Genomic DNA, 18,787 nt, shown 5'->3' with positions numbered 1-18,787 from the left:
ATCAATATTACATCATTTTTGTCATGATAAATTACACAAAATTACTGTATTTGCATTATTGTAAGGGTAGGTTTAGTGTTGTGGTAGGTGTAGACATTAATAAAGCACAATCTGATAAGTAGCATTTTTCGCTATCGATTTATACTTGTTCTAATGATTAATGCTATATCATATTGTGCTACCACTACTGTACTTGCATTATTATAAGGGTAGGTTTAGGGTTGGGGTAGGTGTAGATGTTAATAAAGCCATAAACCACGTTAATATCACACTGGAAGCACAATCTGATAGGTAACATTTTTCGCTGTCAGATTTTGCTACCCACTGTTTCAATGGGAGGTAGCAAAATCTGACAGGGTAGCACAAATTGTCAGAACACCGGTTCTCAGGAAGTAACCGGTCGAGCCGGTTCACTAATCTAACTGAATATAACTTTAGTTCCGGGTTGATGGCGCAAGACGCACAGCCGAAGTAGCACGTCTGACTCAAAAAGAACCGAATGAGCCGGTTTAACCAACCGTCGAAGTTTGCCGAGGATTACCGAGGAGTCTGATGAGTGATGATACAATGCAAGTCTGAGGCACGTACTGGAAATATGCTTATTATGACTACTGTTATTAAATACCATTTTATTAAAACCTGCAAAAACCTTTCTGTCGAGAGATGTTAATAAATTTTACAATGGTTTATTGTACATGCATAATGTATTTTAAGCTGTTAAGCGAAATCAATGAGTTTATAAGACATGTAGAACATATCCGCAATTGTGCATCAAATGTGTGCTGTAGTTGCGAATCTTATCCGAGATGTAGGCTAGCCTACTCAATATTGATCAGTCATATCCGACATAAAGGATCCGCGAATGAAACTGTGACCACAAGCTCCATTAAGTGAATGAAAGGCAATAATGAGCAATATACGTTCAAATAACTTTTTATTTTAACGTTTAAGTATGCGTTGACACAAATGACTTTATTTGAATGTTTCTTTTATATAACATGGCAGTGAGTTGTTAGAAAAGAAATGCATGGTGATATCGTTGCATGATGACGCAGGAACCTATGAATCTGCTGTTTGAACCGGTTCATTGAGCCGAACTGTCCGAAAAGAACCGGTTCGCGGAAATGAATCGGACTTTGCATCTATAATGAAGCTCTGTTTATACTTATGTGAAAATAACAACAGCGCGTGCTTTAAAGTCGGATGGACTGTGATTAGCTGTCAATGTTTTTGTCGTTCATCATCTTGGAAAATATTGCTCTTATAATTCGAATCATATCGTTGTTATCGCTGTTGTGGAATGTTTTTCTCTTAGAGGTTAGCAGTTTCGTTCTTTGTATGAACGAATCTTAAAAAGAAAACATCAGAGAACAAATTAGATCATGAGTGAATGACAATACTGTCATACTCCAAAAGGAAAAAAGTATAATAAAATGCAGTTAAAGTTGTCCATACGATTAGTGCGCAATATGTTTTTGTTGTGTGTAACATAAAAGTGGCGCATTATAGGTAGAAATTTGAATATGTAACCTCACATGTAGTCATTTTTAAAGCGTTATCAATGCCAAATCTTATTCATATATTATAATATATTATTAATATGTTAATTACATGTTATTATTGGTTATTTGCCAAAAACAACTGTTCAACCAAATGTTTCTGCATGTTCTCAACTCCCTGTTTAAACACAAACACACAGGTAATTGTTTTCAAAAAAAATAAATAAATAAAAAAATAAAAATAAAATGCACAATCAATTAAACAAGCTTTAAATAAACTTCAAAAAAGGGAGGAGAAAAACCTTCCCACATTTTTCAAAGCTTGTGTATCAAACCATAACCATTCTAGAAACAAGTCAGATTGCCAACATAAACAATGCGTCATGCCCTCATTCTCAAAAACCATAAACAAAACTGAAAAATTGTGACCCAGACTATGTTAAACATGAGGGGTTGGCACTGTGTTGCCAATTGATGTCCAGTGTAAAACCAGCTGAAAGCTGCTGTCCTAAAGCACTATCGTAACATTATTTTACACAGTAATGTCCATGAAAAACAATACACTCAGGTATTTTGACACAGATGAGTAATGCTTCTGGTAAATGGAGTTGTAGACAAAGAACAGGTTTAATTGCATTGTTCACATGCTACAGAAAAGTTTGATTAGTTTAAACCCCTGAAACTCGTTAAAGATATTTAAAAACACAAATCATTATAGGACAATAAAAAGAGAGGAACAATGATTATTATTTAAACTAAATTGGTTGGAACATATATGATTAATATAATCTATTTCACTATCTAATTTTATCACATTTCATTATATATGCTCATTTATGTTTGTGTGTGGATGATTTATGTTATATATATGTATGTGAGAATAAAAAGTTGAAGGGTGAGAAAATATAAAGGCTCCCTTCCTGCGGAGTGACATTCTTCTCTTTGTCAGTTTCTACATCTTCAAGGACACCATTTTAAGCCTTTTAAGTTCCTTCCATGTATTACAGATGTGTCTTTTTGATGTTTCTTAATGTCATCTCAAAGTTCCTTGACACATTATTACTGACCAGCACTTGTTTTAGCTGAAACAAAGATGGGCAGATAGATCAAAATATATTTTATTTCCATTGTACTCCATTTCTTATTTTAAAATCTTTTTTTACAGACTTAAACAATCAATAAAGTCACCACTGTCAGATATAAAGTCAGAGATATACGATAAGAGACAACTTTTAATTGAAAAGTGTGACTTACTTGCTGCAAAAAATCCTCAAAGTTTGCTTTCTTTGTCAGGTCTAAAAATGAACTAAGTTTTATTTGAAGTCCTAAGACATTTCCTAAAAGGAAACACACACATAATAAGGCATAATAGCGCACACACACACACACACACACACATATATAAACAAACCGATAATAGTAACACATCATTTTGATAAAACTCCTTCCTGTTTATTTTAGTATTTCATTTAGACAAAATGAAAAACAGAAATGTTGCCTTGGTTTTCTGTTAATGCTTATTTTATTTCATGAAAATGTTTTAATAGTGGTTTCAGTTAAGTAAAATAACCCTGGTAAACAGACGCTAAAGGGTGATTTTGGCGTCTCTACCGTGGCAAAAAGAGGTACAGTGGCAGTAACATGTGGTAGTATAAGATGCCTTGAATGTGAGAAAAAGTTCTGCAAAATGATTACTTGTTAGACTGTGCTAGTGGAAATGGTGTCTAAAAGGACAAAAATACAATTACATAACTCATGAACATGTTTTTCCTATGTATAACATAGTGACGATAATTATGAGTTATCCATGACTTATTACCTGGTAGGGCTGTGGTGTTTTTAGTGGTGGTCACTGAAAGAATGAACACATACAAACACCATTAAATACCTCATGAACTCACTTTTTCTGCATTCCAATTTAATCATTTGATCCATGATTTTGATCATTTGACCTTAATTTTATGAAGTGACGAGAATACTTTTTGTGCACAAACACAAAACAAAAATAACAACTTTATTCAACAGTTTTTCCTCTTCCCTGTCAGTCTGTTACGCAATTGGCGCAGTGAACGGATTGCACAGCTGTACAATTTTTGACGTAAAGTTGACGTAAAGAACGCAGTGCAGGCTTCCGTGTTTACATCCGAATGCTGACTCATTATTGGCCGGCTCCTGCGTCAGCATCACACGCATGCGTCGTGCTGCTCACGTGTACAGCATCAGCAAATACTGAACCGGCGTTCGGACGTAAACACGGAAGCCTGCACTGAGTTCTCTACGTCAACTGCGTATGACAACAGTTCAGATTGTTAAATAAAGTTATTATGTTTGTTTTGTTTTTGTGCACAAAAAGTATTCTCAATGTTTTTACTACTTTTCTGGACCTCAAAAGGTGCAATGAAGTTGCTGCCTACGTGTGGTTCAGAAACCCTCGGATTTCATCAAAAACATCTTAATTTGGGTTTGGGACGACATGAGGGTGAGTAATTAATGACAGAAATTTAATTTTTGGGTGAACTAACCCTTAAAGAACTCAATTAAAGAGTGAAGATATACTTCCTATGGAATTATACCATAAGCAGTGTTTTAAGGTGGGTTCTAATTTAAAGGTTCTTAATTACCTGCTTCTGTTGTTAGTTCAGGTGTTGTTGTAAAAATGCCTGTTAATGAAAACAAGCATTACATTATAAAACACTTCTGTAAAATACATTAAAAAATAAAAACAAAAAATGTTGCACAAGCGTATGATGAGTCTTTCGTAATTCGCAGCATTATTACCTGTTGTAACTGAGGTGGTTGCCAATGTGATGGGTCCTGAAAGCATGAAAGCAATTACAAACACCATTAAATAACTCATGAGCACTTAAAGAATGTAAATCTTTTTCCTATGTATAACATAGTGATGACAATAATGAGCTATCTATGACTCGCAGTCTTATTACCTGGTAGGGCTGTGGTGGATTCAGTGGTGGTTACTGAAGGAATGAACACATACAAACACCATTAAATACCTCATGAACTCACTTTTTCTGCATTCCAATTTAAAGGGATAGTTCACCCAAAAGTTGTTCCACACCCGTAAGACCTTCGTTCATCTTCAGAACACAGATTAAGATATTTTTGAAAAAAATCGATGGCTCAGTGAGTCCTCCATGATAATTTACAGCTTTCAATGCCCAGAAAGCTACTAAAGACATATTTAAAACAGTTCATGTGACTACAGTGATTCAACCTTAATGTTATGAAGCGATGAGAATACTTTTTGTGCACCAAAAAAACAAAACAACGACTTTATTCAACAATATCTAGTGATGGGCGATTTCAAAACACTGCTTCATGAAGCTTCGAAGCTTTACAAATCTTTTGTTTTGAATCAGTGTTTCGGAGCGTGTACCAAAACGCCAAAGTCACGTGAAACATTGAAATTTTGAAACACGTAACAAAGCCTCATTTACTGAAATCCTGTGACTTTCACGCTCTGAACCACTGATTTGAAAAGATTTGTAAAGCTTCGAAGCTTCATGAAGCAGTGTTTTGAAATCGCCCATCACAAGATATTGTTGAATAAAGTCGTTATTTTGTTTTTTTGGTGCACAAAAAGTATTCTTGTCGCTTCATAACATTACAGTCGAACCACTGCAGTCACATGGGTTATTTTAACGATGTCTTTACTGATCTTCTGGACCTCAAAATGACCTTGCTGCCTATGTTTGGTTCAGAAACCCTCGGATTTCATCAAAAATATCATAATTTGTGTTCCAAATATGAACAAAGGTCTTTATGGGTTATGGGACGACATGAGGGTGAGTAATTAATGACAAAAATTTCATTTTTGGGTGAACTAACCATTTAAGAACTCAATTAAAGAGTGCAGATATACTTCCTACTGAAACAGGAGGTTTGGGAGGAGGTTTTCACTCACTGATTTCCAGTATTTGCTCACTGATTTCTCAGGTTCATTCTTGAGTTTGTTCAATTCACATCATAATCAGTGTTTTAAGGTGGTGAGAAAAATGGGTTCGAATTTAAAGTTTTATAATTACCTACTGCTGTTGTTATAATGTCTGTTAATGCAAACAAGCATTACATTATGAAACACTTCTGTAAAATACATTAAAAAATAAAAACAAAAAATGTTGCATAAGCATATGAGTCTTTTGTAACTCGCAGCATTATTACCTGCTGTAACTGAGGTGTGCTTACAAACACCATTAAATAACTCATGAACTCACTAGACGAGTTCAGCTCAGCTTTCTTTTTCTGTTTATGTATTTTCTATTGAAACAGAAAGTTGGGATGGGCATTAAAAAAAACAACTGAATAATGCACTGATCTACTGTTTGCTACTTGCTAGTCAGAAGCAGGTGCTTTTAGGGGGAAGGACATTCTTATTCTAAAGAGAATTTGATTGGACAAAAAACTGTATAGAGTCATGTATAAGGAGTATATACAGTATTTTTGGTCCCTTTTCTTAGAAGAGAAAGACTTGTGTATATCAAGAAATGTGTATATCAGCTCAACGTTTAAAAACAGATCTGATTCTAATTCAAAGGTCTAAAAGTACCTGTAAATGTTCTAGAGAGAATTTAATTGGACAAATAATTGTATATTGAGTCATTTATGAGGAGTCATCAATCTTTTTTTCTTGGAAGAGATGGAGTGGGGTCAGTCCATCTCATGTGGTCCAATGGAAGGTGTAATATAAGCTTAACAAATAATGTAATTTAGTGCAAAAGTTAAGGCAAAAGCATATTATGAGCTCAAGGTTAACAGACCTGAACTAAAAGCAACAAAATAACAACTCTGATATCAGTTAAAGCAAAAAAGTATTGAGAAGTATTATAAAATGGATAGTGCCGATTGGTCTATAGCCAAAAACAATCAATATACTGTCAAAACTGTTTTATGTATTATGTGTTTCAGACAAAATTAACTATTTATTATTTATTTAATGAAGTACAAGTCTTCTGGTGTTATGTTATAAAAAAATGACAGCGCATGAGAACAGTTCCTAGTCTCAGTTTTTATTTGAGCGCCATCAGATGAGGCATTATATCTAGAAACATTCTCCTGCCATTTACTGTCACTGTCAAGGACTATTTTTGTTGTGGAACGAGGCATTTAATGATTAATTACTGCAAAAAAGTAACATATCAATACATATATTTTTGGCTATATTACTAGTTTTGTGAATGCAGTCACAACTGCAGGAGTTGCAGGCTTTGCGTTGGTCCTAACAACGCCCTTCAGCCGTGAATGTATTTACAATACAGCACGGCCACTCGTACCTTATTGCTTACATTGCATAGGCATGTGATGAGCCATCTATCAATCGCAGCATTATTACCTGGTAGGTCTGTGGTGGTGGATTCAGTGGTGGATTCTGTGGTGGATTCAGTGGTGGATTCAGTGGTGGATTCAGTGGTCGATTCTGTGGTCGATTCAGTGGTGGATTCAGTGGTGGATTCTGTGGTCGATTCAGTGGTGGATTCTGTGGTCGATTCTGTGGTGGATTCTGTGGTGGATTCAGTGGTGGTTTCTGCGGTGGTGGTTTCTGAAAGAATGTACAAATACAAACAACATTAAAAACCTCATGAACCTTCACTTGATGAGAACAACTTTCTTTCCTGATGAAGATGCTCACTGATTTCTCAGGTTCACATCGGGTTTGTTCAACTGACACCATTTTAAAAACAGATCTGGTTCTAATTCAAAGGTCTAAAAGTACCTGTCATAGTTCTAGAGAGAATTTAATTGGACAAATAATTGTATATTGAGTCATGTATGAGGAGTCATCAATCTTTTTTTCTTGGAAGAGAAGGAGTGGGGTCAATCGATCTCATGTGGTCCAATGGAAGGTGTAATATAAGCTTAACAAATAATGTAATTTAGTGCAAGAGTTAAAGGGTTAATTCATCCAAAAATGAAAATGATCCCATGATTTACTCACCTTTAAGCCATACTAGGTGTATATGACTTTCTTCTTTCAGACGAACACAAGATATATTGAAAAATATCCTCGCTCCTCGAAGCTTTATAATGGTAGTGAAGGGGGTTGACACATTTTGAAGCCAAAAAAAAAATGCATCCATCCATAATAAAAGTAATACATGCAGCTCCAGGGGGTTAATAAAGGCCTTCTGAAGTGAAGCGATGGGTTTTGTAAGAAAAATATCCATATTTAAAACTTTATTAATTATAATAATGTGCTTCCGACAGACGGCTGTACGCTTCGATTTGCAGCGGAAGAGTAACCTCTTATCCGAAGCAATGATGAACACGGAAGCGCAGAGGATAGAACAAAACAAAACACCAGTCACGAATTAGAAGTCTAAAATGAGAAATTTTAAAGTCTAAGCTTACAATACTCCTACACCCTGCGTCATACTGTACATCGCGTCACGGGTTACTAATTTGGCGCAAGTCGACTTGTGCAGTATGCGTACGGTCGTCCACCGGAAGCTAGTTATTTGAATTTAGAAAGTTTTAAATATATTTTTCTTACAAAATCACATGGCATCGCTTCGCTTCGAAAAGGGCTTTATTAACCCACTGGAGCCGTATGGATTACTTTTATTATGGATGCATTTTATTTTTGCTTCCAAAAAAAATTTGGCCCCCATTCACAACCATTATAAAGCTTCGAGGAGCAAGGATATTTTTAAATATATCTCCGATTATGTTTGTCTGAAAGAAGATGGTCATTTAAACCTAAGATGGCTTGAGGGTGAGTAAATCATGGGATAATTTTCATTTTTAGGTGAACTATCCCTTTAAGGCGAAAGGTTATTATGAGCTCAATGATAACAGACCTGAACTAAAAGCAACAAAATACCAATTCTGATTTCTGTTAAAGAAAAAAAGTATTGAGAAGTATTATAAAATGGATAGTGCCGATTGGTCAATAACAGCCGTGTTTTATTTACGATACTATGACTGCATCAGCGAACAGATCTGTGTATCACTGCACAACACCCTAAGCAACAAAAACAACCAATATACTGTCAAAACTGTTTCATGTATTATGTGTTTCAGCCAAAATTAACTATTTACTAGTCTCGGTTTTTATTCGAGCTCCATCAGATGAGGCATTACATCTAGAAACATTCTCCTGCCATTTACTGTCACTGTCAAGGACTATTTTTCTTGTGGAACGAGGCATTTAATGATTAATTACTGCAAAAAAGTAACATATCAATACATATATTTATGGCTATATTACTAGTGTTGTGAATGCAGTCACGACTGAAGGGGATGCAGGCTTTACACTGATCCTAACAACGCCCTTCAGCTGTGAATGTATTCACAATACAGCACAGTCACTCGTACCTTATTGCTTACTTATTAAGTATTCTGTAAAGTACATAAAAGCATTGCATAGGTGTGTGTTGAGTCATTTATTAATCCCAGCATTATTACCTGGTAGGGTTGTGGTGGTTTCTGCAGTGGTTTCTGTGGTGGTGGTTTCTGAAAGAATGTAAAAATACAAACTATTAAATGCGTCATGAACTCACTTGACGAGTACACTTTTCTTTCCTCATGAAGATGCTCACTGATTTCTCAGGTTCATATCAGTTTGTTCAGTTGACACCATAGACAACATTTTTAATCCAAAGGTTTATAGTCATTTATCAATCGCATCATTATTACCTGGTAGGACTGTGGTGGTGGTGGTGCTTCCTGAAAGAATGAACAAATACAAACCATTAAAAACCTCATGAACTCACTTGACGGGTACAGTTTTCTTTTTCTGTATTCCAGTTTAATCCTGCATTGATCCATGATTTTGCTACTCGCCACTGATAGTCAGAGAAGCATTAGATTGGACAAATGTATATTGAGTCATGTACGATAACTCATATTTTTGGTCCTATAAGGAGGAAGACATTTTAATTGTGTATATCAGCTATTTTGTTTTCACTCTTACACTAACATATAGATAAGCTCATGAGTATGAGGTGGTGTATGAGGTGGCTACTGAAAGAATGAATGAATGAAAGAATGAAAGAATTATTCACAAATGCAGTTTTCTTTAAGCGAAGCATTTAAGTGTGCTGTGGTATAATAATAACACTTGTTGGGAATTGTACTGGTGAGCATTGAGACATTGACATTTAGATGAAGTCTGAGCACTGAAACATACGCAACTAAGATTATTCACTAAATAGCTCTTTTAACCACCATCACTTCATCTCCGGCTTCTGCTCTTCCCTGGCTTTCTCAGTCAAACTCTCAGGCTAAAAGAAGACTGATATCTTCTGGCAGGGATTTGGCTTTCGGGTTCATATCTAATATATTTAATATTTTTGATGTGGAGATCCATCCGATCTAACAAATTCAAAGGTCTATATTTACCTATAGGCTGTGTTGATGCTGGTTCTGTTGTTGTGTCAGCTGTTGTTTGAGTTGACGTTTGTGCCCTGGCTGTTAAAGAAAAAGAGACGATTAAATTCAGAAACACAAAATTGTATATTTATATTGTCTTTGCCATAATAAGACTGATAATCAAACAGAAACTAAACCTTACTCAGGGCCAGGACTGATAAGAGCACAAGCAGAAGCTGTGAAACCGGAGACAATCCCATGATGATGATGAAGGTAGAGATTAATCCAGCAGACAGGAGTCCTTCTTCTGTAATCAGTTGAGATTTATTATTCTCACAAAACAGATGTTAGTCTTGAATAATGGAAATAATAATAACTTATTAGATATTAAAAATGTTCAACTTTGAAATATGACTGTAGGAGCCACTTTGTTGGGAAAAAAAAATATTCTAAAGGTCTTATTTTATACTAGACATCTTCAACAACCAATTCCACTTTTAAAACATATTCATTTCAACAAGAAATATATTACACAATAAACAGATTTATCAAATAATTCACATTTTGCCTAACAGTTCAAGAAACAATATAAAGTGTAACTGAATTCCACATTTAAGCCTAATTACATCTGCTATATACCTTAGCAGAACAATTCTGAGTATCACTAAAGGTAAATTTTTATTGAACACATATTGCTGTTTTATAAAATCATAAACACATTAAGCTACTTGATTTGCTATTTGTAGCAAAATATACCCATTATTATAATAATAGAATTTAATGTTGTTGTTCATTCCATCACACAGATAAGGATAATCTATGAAATATCTTACAGAATACTATTACAGATTAGAAAGATTTGACTTACCTTTCCTCTGAGCTGCTCTTGCGCCTGCTGTGTGTGAGCAGGAAGTTTCACTGATTTTAAACTTGTCCTGGCACTGTTTACAGGGAAAACATCTACTGGAATGGAGTCATTTTTAACCGCACACACACACACACACACACACACACACACACACACACACACACAAACAAACAAACAAACAAACAGGGTGAACGTGATTTCACCAAGTACAAAATGTTCCTGGATCAACATCTTTGTTGATCCTGGAACAACATTCCAATCAACCAATCAGATTTGAGGGACAAGTTTACCATTTATGTCAAGTTTAGGCTTGCAACCAGGGTTAGGTGCTTCTACACCAGTGTTATTCACACATCTTTCCCCTCTGATTTTATGGATAAGTTATGGGTAGGATTAGGTTTAGGGATAGGAATATGGTTAAGACTAAATTTTCGGACAGGAATCAATAAAATATGTTGAACATGTCTTACTTGGCAAAATCACGGTGACCCGCAAACACACACACACAGTCTTACCTTTAGAAATAATCTCACATAAACTGCAGATAAGAAAGATATTTTATAAAGCTCTGTTTATCTTTCGCTTTATCTAGTCACTAAAAAAAAGGTACAAAAAATTACTATGGTACATGATTCAGTATTTGAATCAAAATATGATACCATTACACTGCACAATTGTACCATCACAGTATTTACTGTGGATTTTTAGGGTTTACACATCAAATGTCTATCACACACCCTGAGAATATCTGCGCACACATCTCTTGAGTGAGCTCAGAAAGAATAGCATTGGCAATGTAGTACTGTCATCTATTATTAGTTCTATTACTTCAGTAATATTAACTTCCCAGTTCCTTTTACTGGCTTAACTGGCTCCTGTGAGGCCTTTTTTACAGACTGATGATGCACATAAGTATATACTTTGTGTCATACCGGCCTGGCATTTAATTACACAGTACTGCTCCGGTTTCTAAGCTTCTGCTGAGGGGAGTAACTTTTAATTTTACTTCTTTCTCACTACTGACTGTAGCCAATGACTGTGGATTCACAAAGAATGTATAGAACGAGGATCACACAGAATAAAAAAATATCAGATGCATGGTGTTTTTATGGATAACACCAGTGTTACTTTGAGTGAGAGTGACTAGTCAAATGCATTCATTTTTTCTCAACTGCTTACACACAAAATCCTTACTTGTCACACAATTTCTGAAACCTGACACTCAAACAGCAGAAACACACAGCAAATCTGCAAAACCATACACTAATTCTCGGCCTCTGAAGCAGTAGAAAAAAACTGTAATACTACAGTATGCTGTAGCATTTATTAATAAAGTGTTGCAAATACTATAATATATGGGTCAATGAAGTGACAGGCCATTTATTTTTTTTCGTCCAAAGGCCTTAATAATAATAATAATAATAAAAAGATATGACATCTAAAGTATGTAAGGTAGTACAACTAGATCTCTTTAATTGAATCCAAAAGGTTTTAATTATATTTCGCTACATATAAAAGGTATTTTAAAGATTTTGAAGTGTCAAAAGGTCATTCTTAAAATGTATTAAATGTATATATTTTTTATTCTGGCATGATTTTATAACATCATATATCAACATATTGTAAAATGTTATTAAAATTATGTGTAGAAGTCTTGCTTTGTTATGAGAAAGTATGTCCAGAAAAATGAATTTTATTTATGTCATTCGGAGTAACCAATATAAAGGGACCATTTTGGATCAAGTCATGCATTCAATATCATGTGACAGGATGTGACATCATTCAGACACCTGCGAAGGACCACATGGTCATGAAGCAAAGTAAGTAGCTCTCTTTTAACTATTTGAAAGATTTACGTTCTGGTGTATCGGAATGAGGGGTAAACTTACCTGCAAACTATGAGAGTAGCCTATAACGTTACTTCAGTTGGTGAGCGGACCGTGAAACCGTAACTATTTTGTGAGGTTAACGTTACTTAAAAAAATAGGATTCAGAATCTTATTTTTTACAATGAACAAGTTATTATATTTCAACGAAATTTTAAGAAAATATCAACTATGTAGTAAAATATAGATAATGCTGAACAATTTTACTGATTTATTTCTGGTTCATTTACTGCAGCGAACAGCTGTTGTCTCCCTCTCGTGGTGAGCAAAGGAACAGACAATTTCCCTCAGCCACAGGCACCAATTACCTAAAACGAGCTCTTTTCTCAGTCTATATCAATGGTTTGTTTGCCAAAACAAAAAAAGAATTTTTTGTGCCAATTAAATGAACCAAGACCTTTTTTACTTGCTAATTTGTGCACTAACCAGACAAAATAAACCATTTTCACTCAGTAATATAATAAAATAGATTATTTGAAGTTCTTTGAGATGGTGACCAGCAATCTACAAAATAAGCTGATAAGCTGATTCCCGTGACTTTTTAATGTTACTATATTTTATTATAGTATAATTATGTTGAAAGAAATACTATAAACCTGTTGTTTATTCATTAGTTATGTCATTCTACATTAGTTATTTCTATCTACTTATTAAGCCACAAATTAGGATGCCTATCTAAGCAAGCCTAATTTATTTTTAAGGACAAATATTTACAAAGATGTTTACATTTTGTAAATTACATTTTGTAATCTAAAAGAGACTTTTCTCACCACTGAGATTATTCAGGGTGTTTAAAAGTGAAAGCAATAGCTCACAGTTGGGTCAAGTATTTGTCTGCTTGTGTAAGTATGCTTCTAGTAAAAGGAGTTGTAGAGGAAGATCAGGTTTAATTTTATTGTTCACATACTACAGATCAGTTTGATTAGTTTTAACCGCTTGCAACCTTACAAGAGATCTGATAATACAAAAGCGTGACAAGAAAAGGAAAAAAAGAGAATTAATGATTATTATTCAAGCTGTGAACACAGAAATGAGTTGGGTCAAACACAATTAAAATATAGTTCTTTCGTATCATGATGTGGATTTGATTGATATGCATGTGAAATAAATTGAAGGGTGAGAAAATATAAAGGTTTCCTTCCTGTAGAGTGACATTATTCTCTTTATCAGTTTTTACATTTTCAATGGCAATGACATTCAGTATTTTAATTCCCTTCCATGAAGTTGATATTATGGCTGTGTCTTTTTGACATTTCTTATCTTCATCTCGATGCTACTTGAAAGTCCACGACTGACCAGCTCTTGTTTTATCTGAAACAAAGATGAACAGACAGATCAAAAAGTATTTTATTTCCATTATTATACTCTATTATGGAAGTCCATAAAAAAATAAAATGTTCCAGTGTCTTACTTGCTGCAAAACAGCCTCAATCTCTACTCTCTGTGTCAGGTCTGAATATGATCTAAGTCTAATTTGAACTCCAATGAGGCTTTCTAAAGGGACACACAAACATAATACATAAGACATTATAACATAAACAAACTGACACATAATCTTGATGAAACTCCTACCTGATGTACTGATAAAGGCCCATCGACCCGGAATGTTCACGTTACTCGTGTTCTTGAGGTTTTGGTAGTTGCCATTAGTTGAATCAGGAATTACAAAGCGATTTGTGGAGTTTATTGTGTCATATCCAGCCTATTATAAACCATGAAAAACAAATGTTATGAATACACACAGAGCTGGTATAGAGTATAGAATTTTAATTCAATCCTGTGATGTTTGTTTTACCTCCACTTGTTCACTTAACACAGCACAGTCACCATAATTCATCAGGAAGAAAGAATGACCATCACCTGAAATTAAAACCACTTGAAACAGGATTGCCTGAAAAGAAAAGAAACAACATCATGATTTATATAGTCTACTCTACACAGTCTGTGAACTGAAGAAGAAAAAAAAAATTACCGGGTTTGGCTGAAGAAGACCATACTGCCAAGTGACTACAAATACTGAAGAAGCAGTGAAGTTCTTCTGAGGGAAATACTGGTTTATATCCTGAGTGGCGCGAGTGAGCACACTTCCATTAGTGTACTGCTGAAATGAGAACATAATGGTACTGTACTGGTCGTCAGTATCACCCCAGAGAGGAGCAATGAAATCTTCAGCTCCTCTGGTGAGAATGTAGTTGGGTCCTGATGCTGACTGAGGTTGGTTGAATGTAAGGAGTCCATTAAAATGAACCTGTAATATGAGAAATCAGTTCAAATCCACCAGGAAAGTATGAACTTTCACAACATTTGCATTCATATTTAGATGGATATATACATATTGGCAATGGAACGGAATTCTCACGTATAACTGGTTGTATGTGCGGCCAAAGAACGTATATGGAGTGGATAGGCCAACAGATACGTGGCTTTCATCACCATAATTACTAAGAGAATGCTCAGTGTCTCCTGCAGCTGAGCCGAATGGATAGAATATCGCTGGTGCTGCCGAGAGAATGAACACAAAAAACACAAATGAATATGTGAGCAGTTTTTACAAGGAACCTCATAATTAAGGTTATTCTGACATAAACATATAATTAATTCATAGGTCAATAATTACCTGTCCATGGTGCTCCAGCTGTTTGTGCAATGGCAAAAAAGAGATTTCAATTATAAAACATTCTTCTGGACTAGATACGTTAAAAAAAAAAAAAAGCATAATCTTCTATAATTTGCAGCATTATCACCTGATATGGTTGCCAATGTGATAGTTTCTGAAAGAAATGCAAACACCATTAAAGGGGACCTATTATGCCCCTTTTCACAAGATGTAATATAAGTCTCTGGTGTCCCTAGAATGTGTCAGTGAAGTTTCAGCTCAAGGTCATTTATTATAGCTTGTCAAATTTGCCCCTATTTGGGTGTGAGCAAAAACATGCCGTTTTTGTGTGTGTCCCTTTAAATGCAAATGAGCTGCTGCTCAGAAGAGGGCGGAGCTTTAACAGCTCATGCTTCGGTTGCTCAACAACACAAAAGATGGAGAATCTCACGCAGCAAAAATGACGTTGTCAGTAACGGTGTTCAGCCTTACATTGTTCAAACCGGAGTCGGACACTGATGGAGAGACTCAGGAAGAAGTTACAACTTTTAGAATGAAACTGGACATTTCTGAAGGGTTAGTGGATACATTTATGTAGTTGCTGTGGAGTTGATACAACTCATCGTCTAGCATGCGCCATCATGTTAATCTTTTGTGCAAAACCCGTATGGACGCCCACTATACATGGTGTACCTGTTTGCCAACAGAGCCATACACCAGGCTAATGTTTATGATTGCTAACAAATGCTGTGAGTGGTGTAATATTTTGCGAGCTTGCCAGGATCAACTTTTGCCATGGCCTTAGAACTGGTACACCGAAAACAAAATGGCGGAAACGTGCAGATTAAGGGGCGGTGATATTATAATAAAATCCCCTTCCTACGTCACGAGGGGAGCTAAATCTGAATGGCTCATTTTTTCACATGCTTTCAGAGAAAGGCTTGCCAAAAGAAAGTTACTGGGTTGTCCTTTTTCACGTTTTCTGGGTTGGTAGATGCACCGGAGACCCGATTATAGCACTTAAACATGGGAAAAGTCAGATTTTCATGATATGTCCCCTTTAAGTAGACTACACCTCAAGACAGGGTTTCTGTTCTGTATTGATGTATTTGCTATTGAAATGGGAAGTTAAGGCAGGACATATCAAAGAACTAATTTTCAATTGATCCATTATTTTTTACTTGCTTGATTTACTTTTTAATTTTACTTAAGGCAGTTGGTATTACAGAGAAGGAATATTCTCACTCAAGAGGAGATTTGATAGCACTGCAGAATGAGTCATTAATATTTTTGGTCCTTATTCTTGGAATTTAGCATTTTTAATAACTTTTTAATATCAAGCATGTCCCACTTTATTTTCTTAATTATGTTAATTTTTTACAGCTACAGATTAGTTTTAAATTGTAGAAGTCTAATTAGCTTTAGGCTGTTATCTAATGTGTCAAAAACCCACTGAAAGCTGTGCAGAAGTATTTACATACTGTGATATAAACGATATGGCAAAATCTCTGTTGACTGACACTTAATATCGTGACCACGATGTTCAATAAGCAGTGTTTTTATGTTATTAAAATCAGATCATGTTTTAATTTAAGGTCTTTAATTTCCTATTGTCACTACAGTTATTGCAGCAAAACCAGTTAAAGACAAATAGTATTAAAGCATATCTGTAAAGTAGGCATTTATGGTGGTTCCCATTATGGTGGTTATTGAAACAATGAACACAAATACATATATGCCAGTTTTCTTAGATAAATACATTTTATCACATTACCTAGGATTGTGATGGTTTCAGGAGTGGATTCTGAAAGAATGAGCATAGAAACACCATTAAATACTTCATAAACTTACCTGACGAGTGCAGTTTTCTTAGATAAATATAGTTTATGACAAATTACCTAGGACTGTGGTGGTTTCAGGAGTGGATTCTGAAAGAATGAGCATATAAACACCATTAAATACTTCATAAACTCACCTGACGAGTGCAGTTTTCTTAGATAAATATAGTTTATGACAAATTACCTAGGACTGTGGTGGCTTCAGGAGTGGATTCTGAAAGAATGAGCATAGAAACACCATTATATACTTCATAAACTCCCCTGACGAGTGCAGTTTTCTTAGATAAATATAGTTTATGACAAATTACCTAGGACTGTGGTGGCTTCAGGAGTGGATTCTGAAAGAATGAGCATAGAAACACCATTAAATACTTCATAAACTCACCTGACGAGTGCAGTTTTCTTAGATAAATATAGTTTATCACATTACCTAGTACTGTGGTGGTTTCTGCAGTGGATTCTGAAAGAATGAGCAAATACAAACACCATTAAAAATCTCATGAACTCACTTGATTAGAGCCGTTTTCTTTCCTGATGAAGATGCTCATTGGGTTTGTTCAACTGACACTATAGGCAACGTTTTTAAAGACAGATCTGGTTATAATTCAAAGGCCTATAACTACCTTCTGCTGTTGTTTGTGTCCTGGCTGTTAAAGAGACAAAAAGACTATTAAATTCTGAAAAACAAATTTGTTTTATTTAATACTGATAATCAGACAGTAAATAAAACCTTACTCAGTGACAGGACTGACATGAACACCAACAGGAGTGAAATTCTCATGATGAAGTCAAAAGTAAGACCAGCATATAGTAGTCCTTCTGTAATCAGAGAGTACCGAATTCATTATCAAACCCCAGGTCCAACTTTAATATTGGATGTCTTTAACTATATCCTTAATCATCATGTATTACAAAGGACATATTGTGTACCATGAGGTTACTCAATACAATACTGCAGTATTAAAAAATATGGATCTTTATTTGTACCTTAGTGAATATAGCAAACATATATGCTATTAAAAGCATCTAAGATTTAGGGACCCTCTAACCAGAATCCCAAATGTCCATATTATTTAGAGATGTTTCCTTTAGCAGACTTTCATGTGGTATTTGTACACTGTGTTAATCTGGATGAACACATTAGTCCAGGAGTGACCCTATACCCCATGGTAGCAGAAAATGCAAATTCTTTTGATTATTTTGCAAAACAAGCACACACACACACACACACACACACACACACACACACACTGAGAATATAGTTTATCCAACATAATATTATAAGGAAAAAATTAACTTACCTCAGCTTCTTCCTCAGGCTCTTGATGTGGGTTAAATTACAATGCAGGAAGCATCGACTTTAAATGTGTCCCACCCCTGTATTCAAAAGCTGAGCATACTTTGGAATAAAAGAAAACATGTTTTCATGGGAATACTGCCAGTAATTATTGCAACCAATTTGAACAAGGACTTAAACTTCAGATATTCTTTTTATAATGTATTTAGTTATAGGGTTACATATAACAAGCCTTGAGATTGTTTTTATTTGTAAACAATCTAGGACTTGTATTTTTTATTATTAATGTATTTATGAGAATATTTAAATCAGTAGACAGTGATCTCAATCACAAAGAATGTACAGAATGTCTAATTATATTTTAAATGACGCATGAACAGACGTCTCCTAGAAAACAAATGCTCCTTTTTTTTTTAAAATGACACTTTAATATTTCATGTAACAATTAAATTATCTGGTTTTAAATTCAAAAATATTA

The 18,787-nt window shown here is 34.9% G+C and overlaps 2 protein-coding genes across 5 annotated transcripts; both read right to left on the bottom strand.

The window, feature by feature from the left end:
• Nucleotides 1-2,102: 2,102 nt before the first annotated feature.
• LOC127524038 (integumentary mucin A.1-like) lies at nt 2,103-10,829 on the bottom strand. 2 transcript variants are annotated; one of them, XM_051915344.1, is made up of 12 exons: nt 10,693-10,829; nt 10,027-10,131; nt 9,855-9,923; nt 9,150-9,179; nt 8,919-8,966; nt 6,847-7,053; nt 4,442-4,474; nt 4,278-4,313; nt 4,121-4,159; nt 3,319-3,351; nt 2,754-2,836; nt 2,103-2,581 (listed from the first exon to the last, which is right to left on the bottom strand). In XM_051915344.1, exons 2-12 carry the CDS (start codon nt 10,082-10,084, stop codon nt 2,501-2,503), a joined length of 717 nt encoding a protein of 238 aa, XP_051771304.1. In that variant the 5' UTR covers nt 10,085-10,131; nt 10,693-10,829; the 3' UTR covers nt 2,103-2,500. The 2 variants fall into 2 exon arrangements, with proteins under 2 accessions (XP_051771304.1, XP_051771305.1); XM_051915345.1 differs by lacking the exons at nt 3,319-3,351; nt 4,121-4,159; nt 4,278-4,313.
• Nucleotides 10,830-13,453: 2,624 nt separating this feature from the next.
• LOC127524036 (sushi, nidogen and EGF-like domain-containing protein 1) lies at nt 13,454-18,373 on the bottom strand. Of its 3 annotated transcripts, XM_051915339.1 has the most exons (16): nt 18,314-18,373; nt 17,748-17,831; nt 17,636-17,659; nt 17,443-17,472; nt 17,321-17,350; nt 17,197-17,226; nt 17,073-17,102; nt 16,949-16,978; nt 15,323-15,349; nt 15,196-15,213; nt 14,938-15,077; nt 14,551-14,826; nt 14,374-14,469; nt 14,151-14,280; nt 13,990-14,072; nt 13,454-13,889 (listed from the first exon to the last, which is right to left on the bottom strand). In XM_051915339.1, the coding sequence occupies exons 2-16, from the start codon at nt 17,791-17,793 to the stop codon at nt 13,809-13,811; spliced, it is 1,071 nt and encodes a 356-aa protein (XP_051771299.1). In that variant the 5' UTR covers nt 17,794-17,831; nt 18,314-18,373; the 3' UTR covers nt 13,454-13,808. The 3 variants fall into 3 exon arrangements, with proteins under 3 accessions (XP_051771299.1, XP_051771300.1, XP_051771301.1); XM_051915340.1 differs by lacking the exons at nt 17,197-17,226; nt 17,321-17,350 and having other exon boundaries at nt 18,314-18,372; XM_051915341.1 differs by lacking the exons at nt 15,323-15,349; nt 17,197-17,226; nt 17,321-17,350 and having other exon boundaries at nt 18,314-18,372.
• Nucleotides 18,374-18,787: the final 414 nt, after the last annotated feature.

This window comes from Ctenopharyngodon idella, chromosome 12, assembly GCF_019924925.1.
Source record: "Ctenopharyngodon idella isolate HZGC_01 chromosome 12, HZGC01, whole genome shotgun sequence".
Taxonomy (NCBI): domain Eukaryota; kingdom Metazoa; phylum Chordata; class Actinopteri; order Cypriniformes; family Xenocyprididae; genus Ctenopharyngodon; species Ctenopharyngodon idella.
Note: the sequence above shows the minus strand (reverse complement) of the source record. Positions and strands in the feature narration are given on the sequence as shown.

Coding starts and splice junctions, on each gene's coding strand:
- LOC127524036 (XM_051915339.1), bottom strand. CDS start 17,793: ATGAGAATTTCACTCCTGTTGGTGTTCATGTCAGTCCTGTCACTGA. Junction 17,227..17,320: donor TGAAGCCACCACAGTCCTAG/GTAATTTGTCAT, acceptor TCATTCTTTCAG/AATCCACTCCTGAAGCCACC. Junction 17,103..17,196: donor TGAAGCCACCACAGTCCTAG/GTAATTTGTCAT, acceptor TCATTCTTTCAG/AATCCACTCCTGAAACCACC.
- LOC127524038 (XM_051915344.1), bottom strand. CDS start 10,084: ATGGGATTGTCTCCGGTTTCACAGCTTCTGCTTGTGCTCTTATCAGTC. Junction 9,924..10,026: donor CTTATCAGTCCTGGCCCTGA/GTAAGGTTTAGT, acceptor TTTCTTTAACAG/CCAGGGCACAAACGTCAACT. Junction 9,180..9,854: donor AGCATCAACACAGCCTATAG/GTAAATATAGAC, acceptor TCATTCTTTCAG/GAAGCACCACCACCACCACA.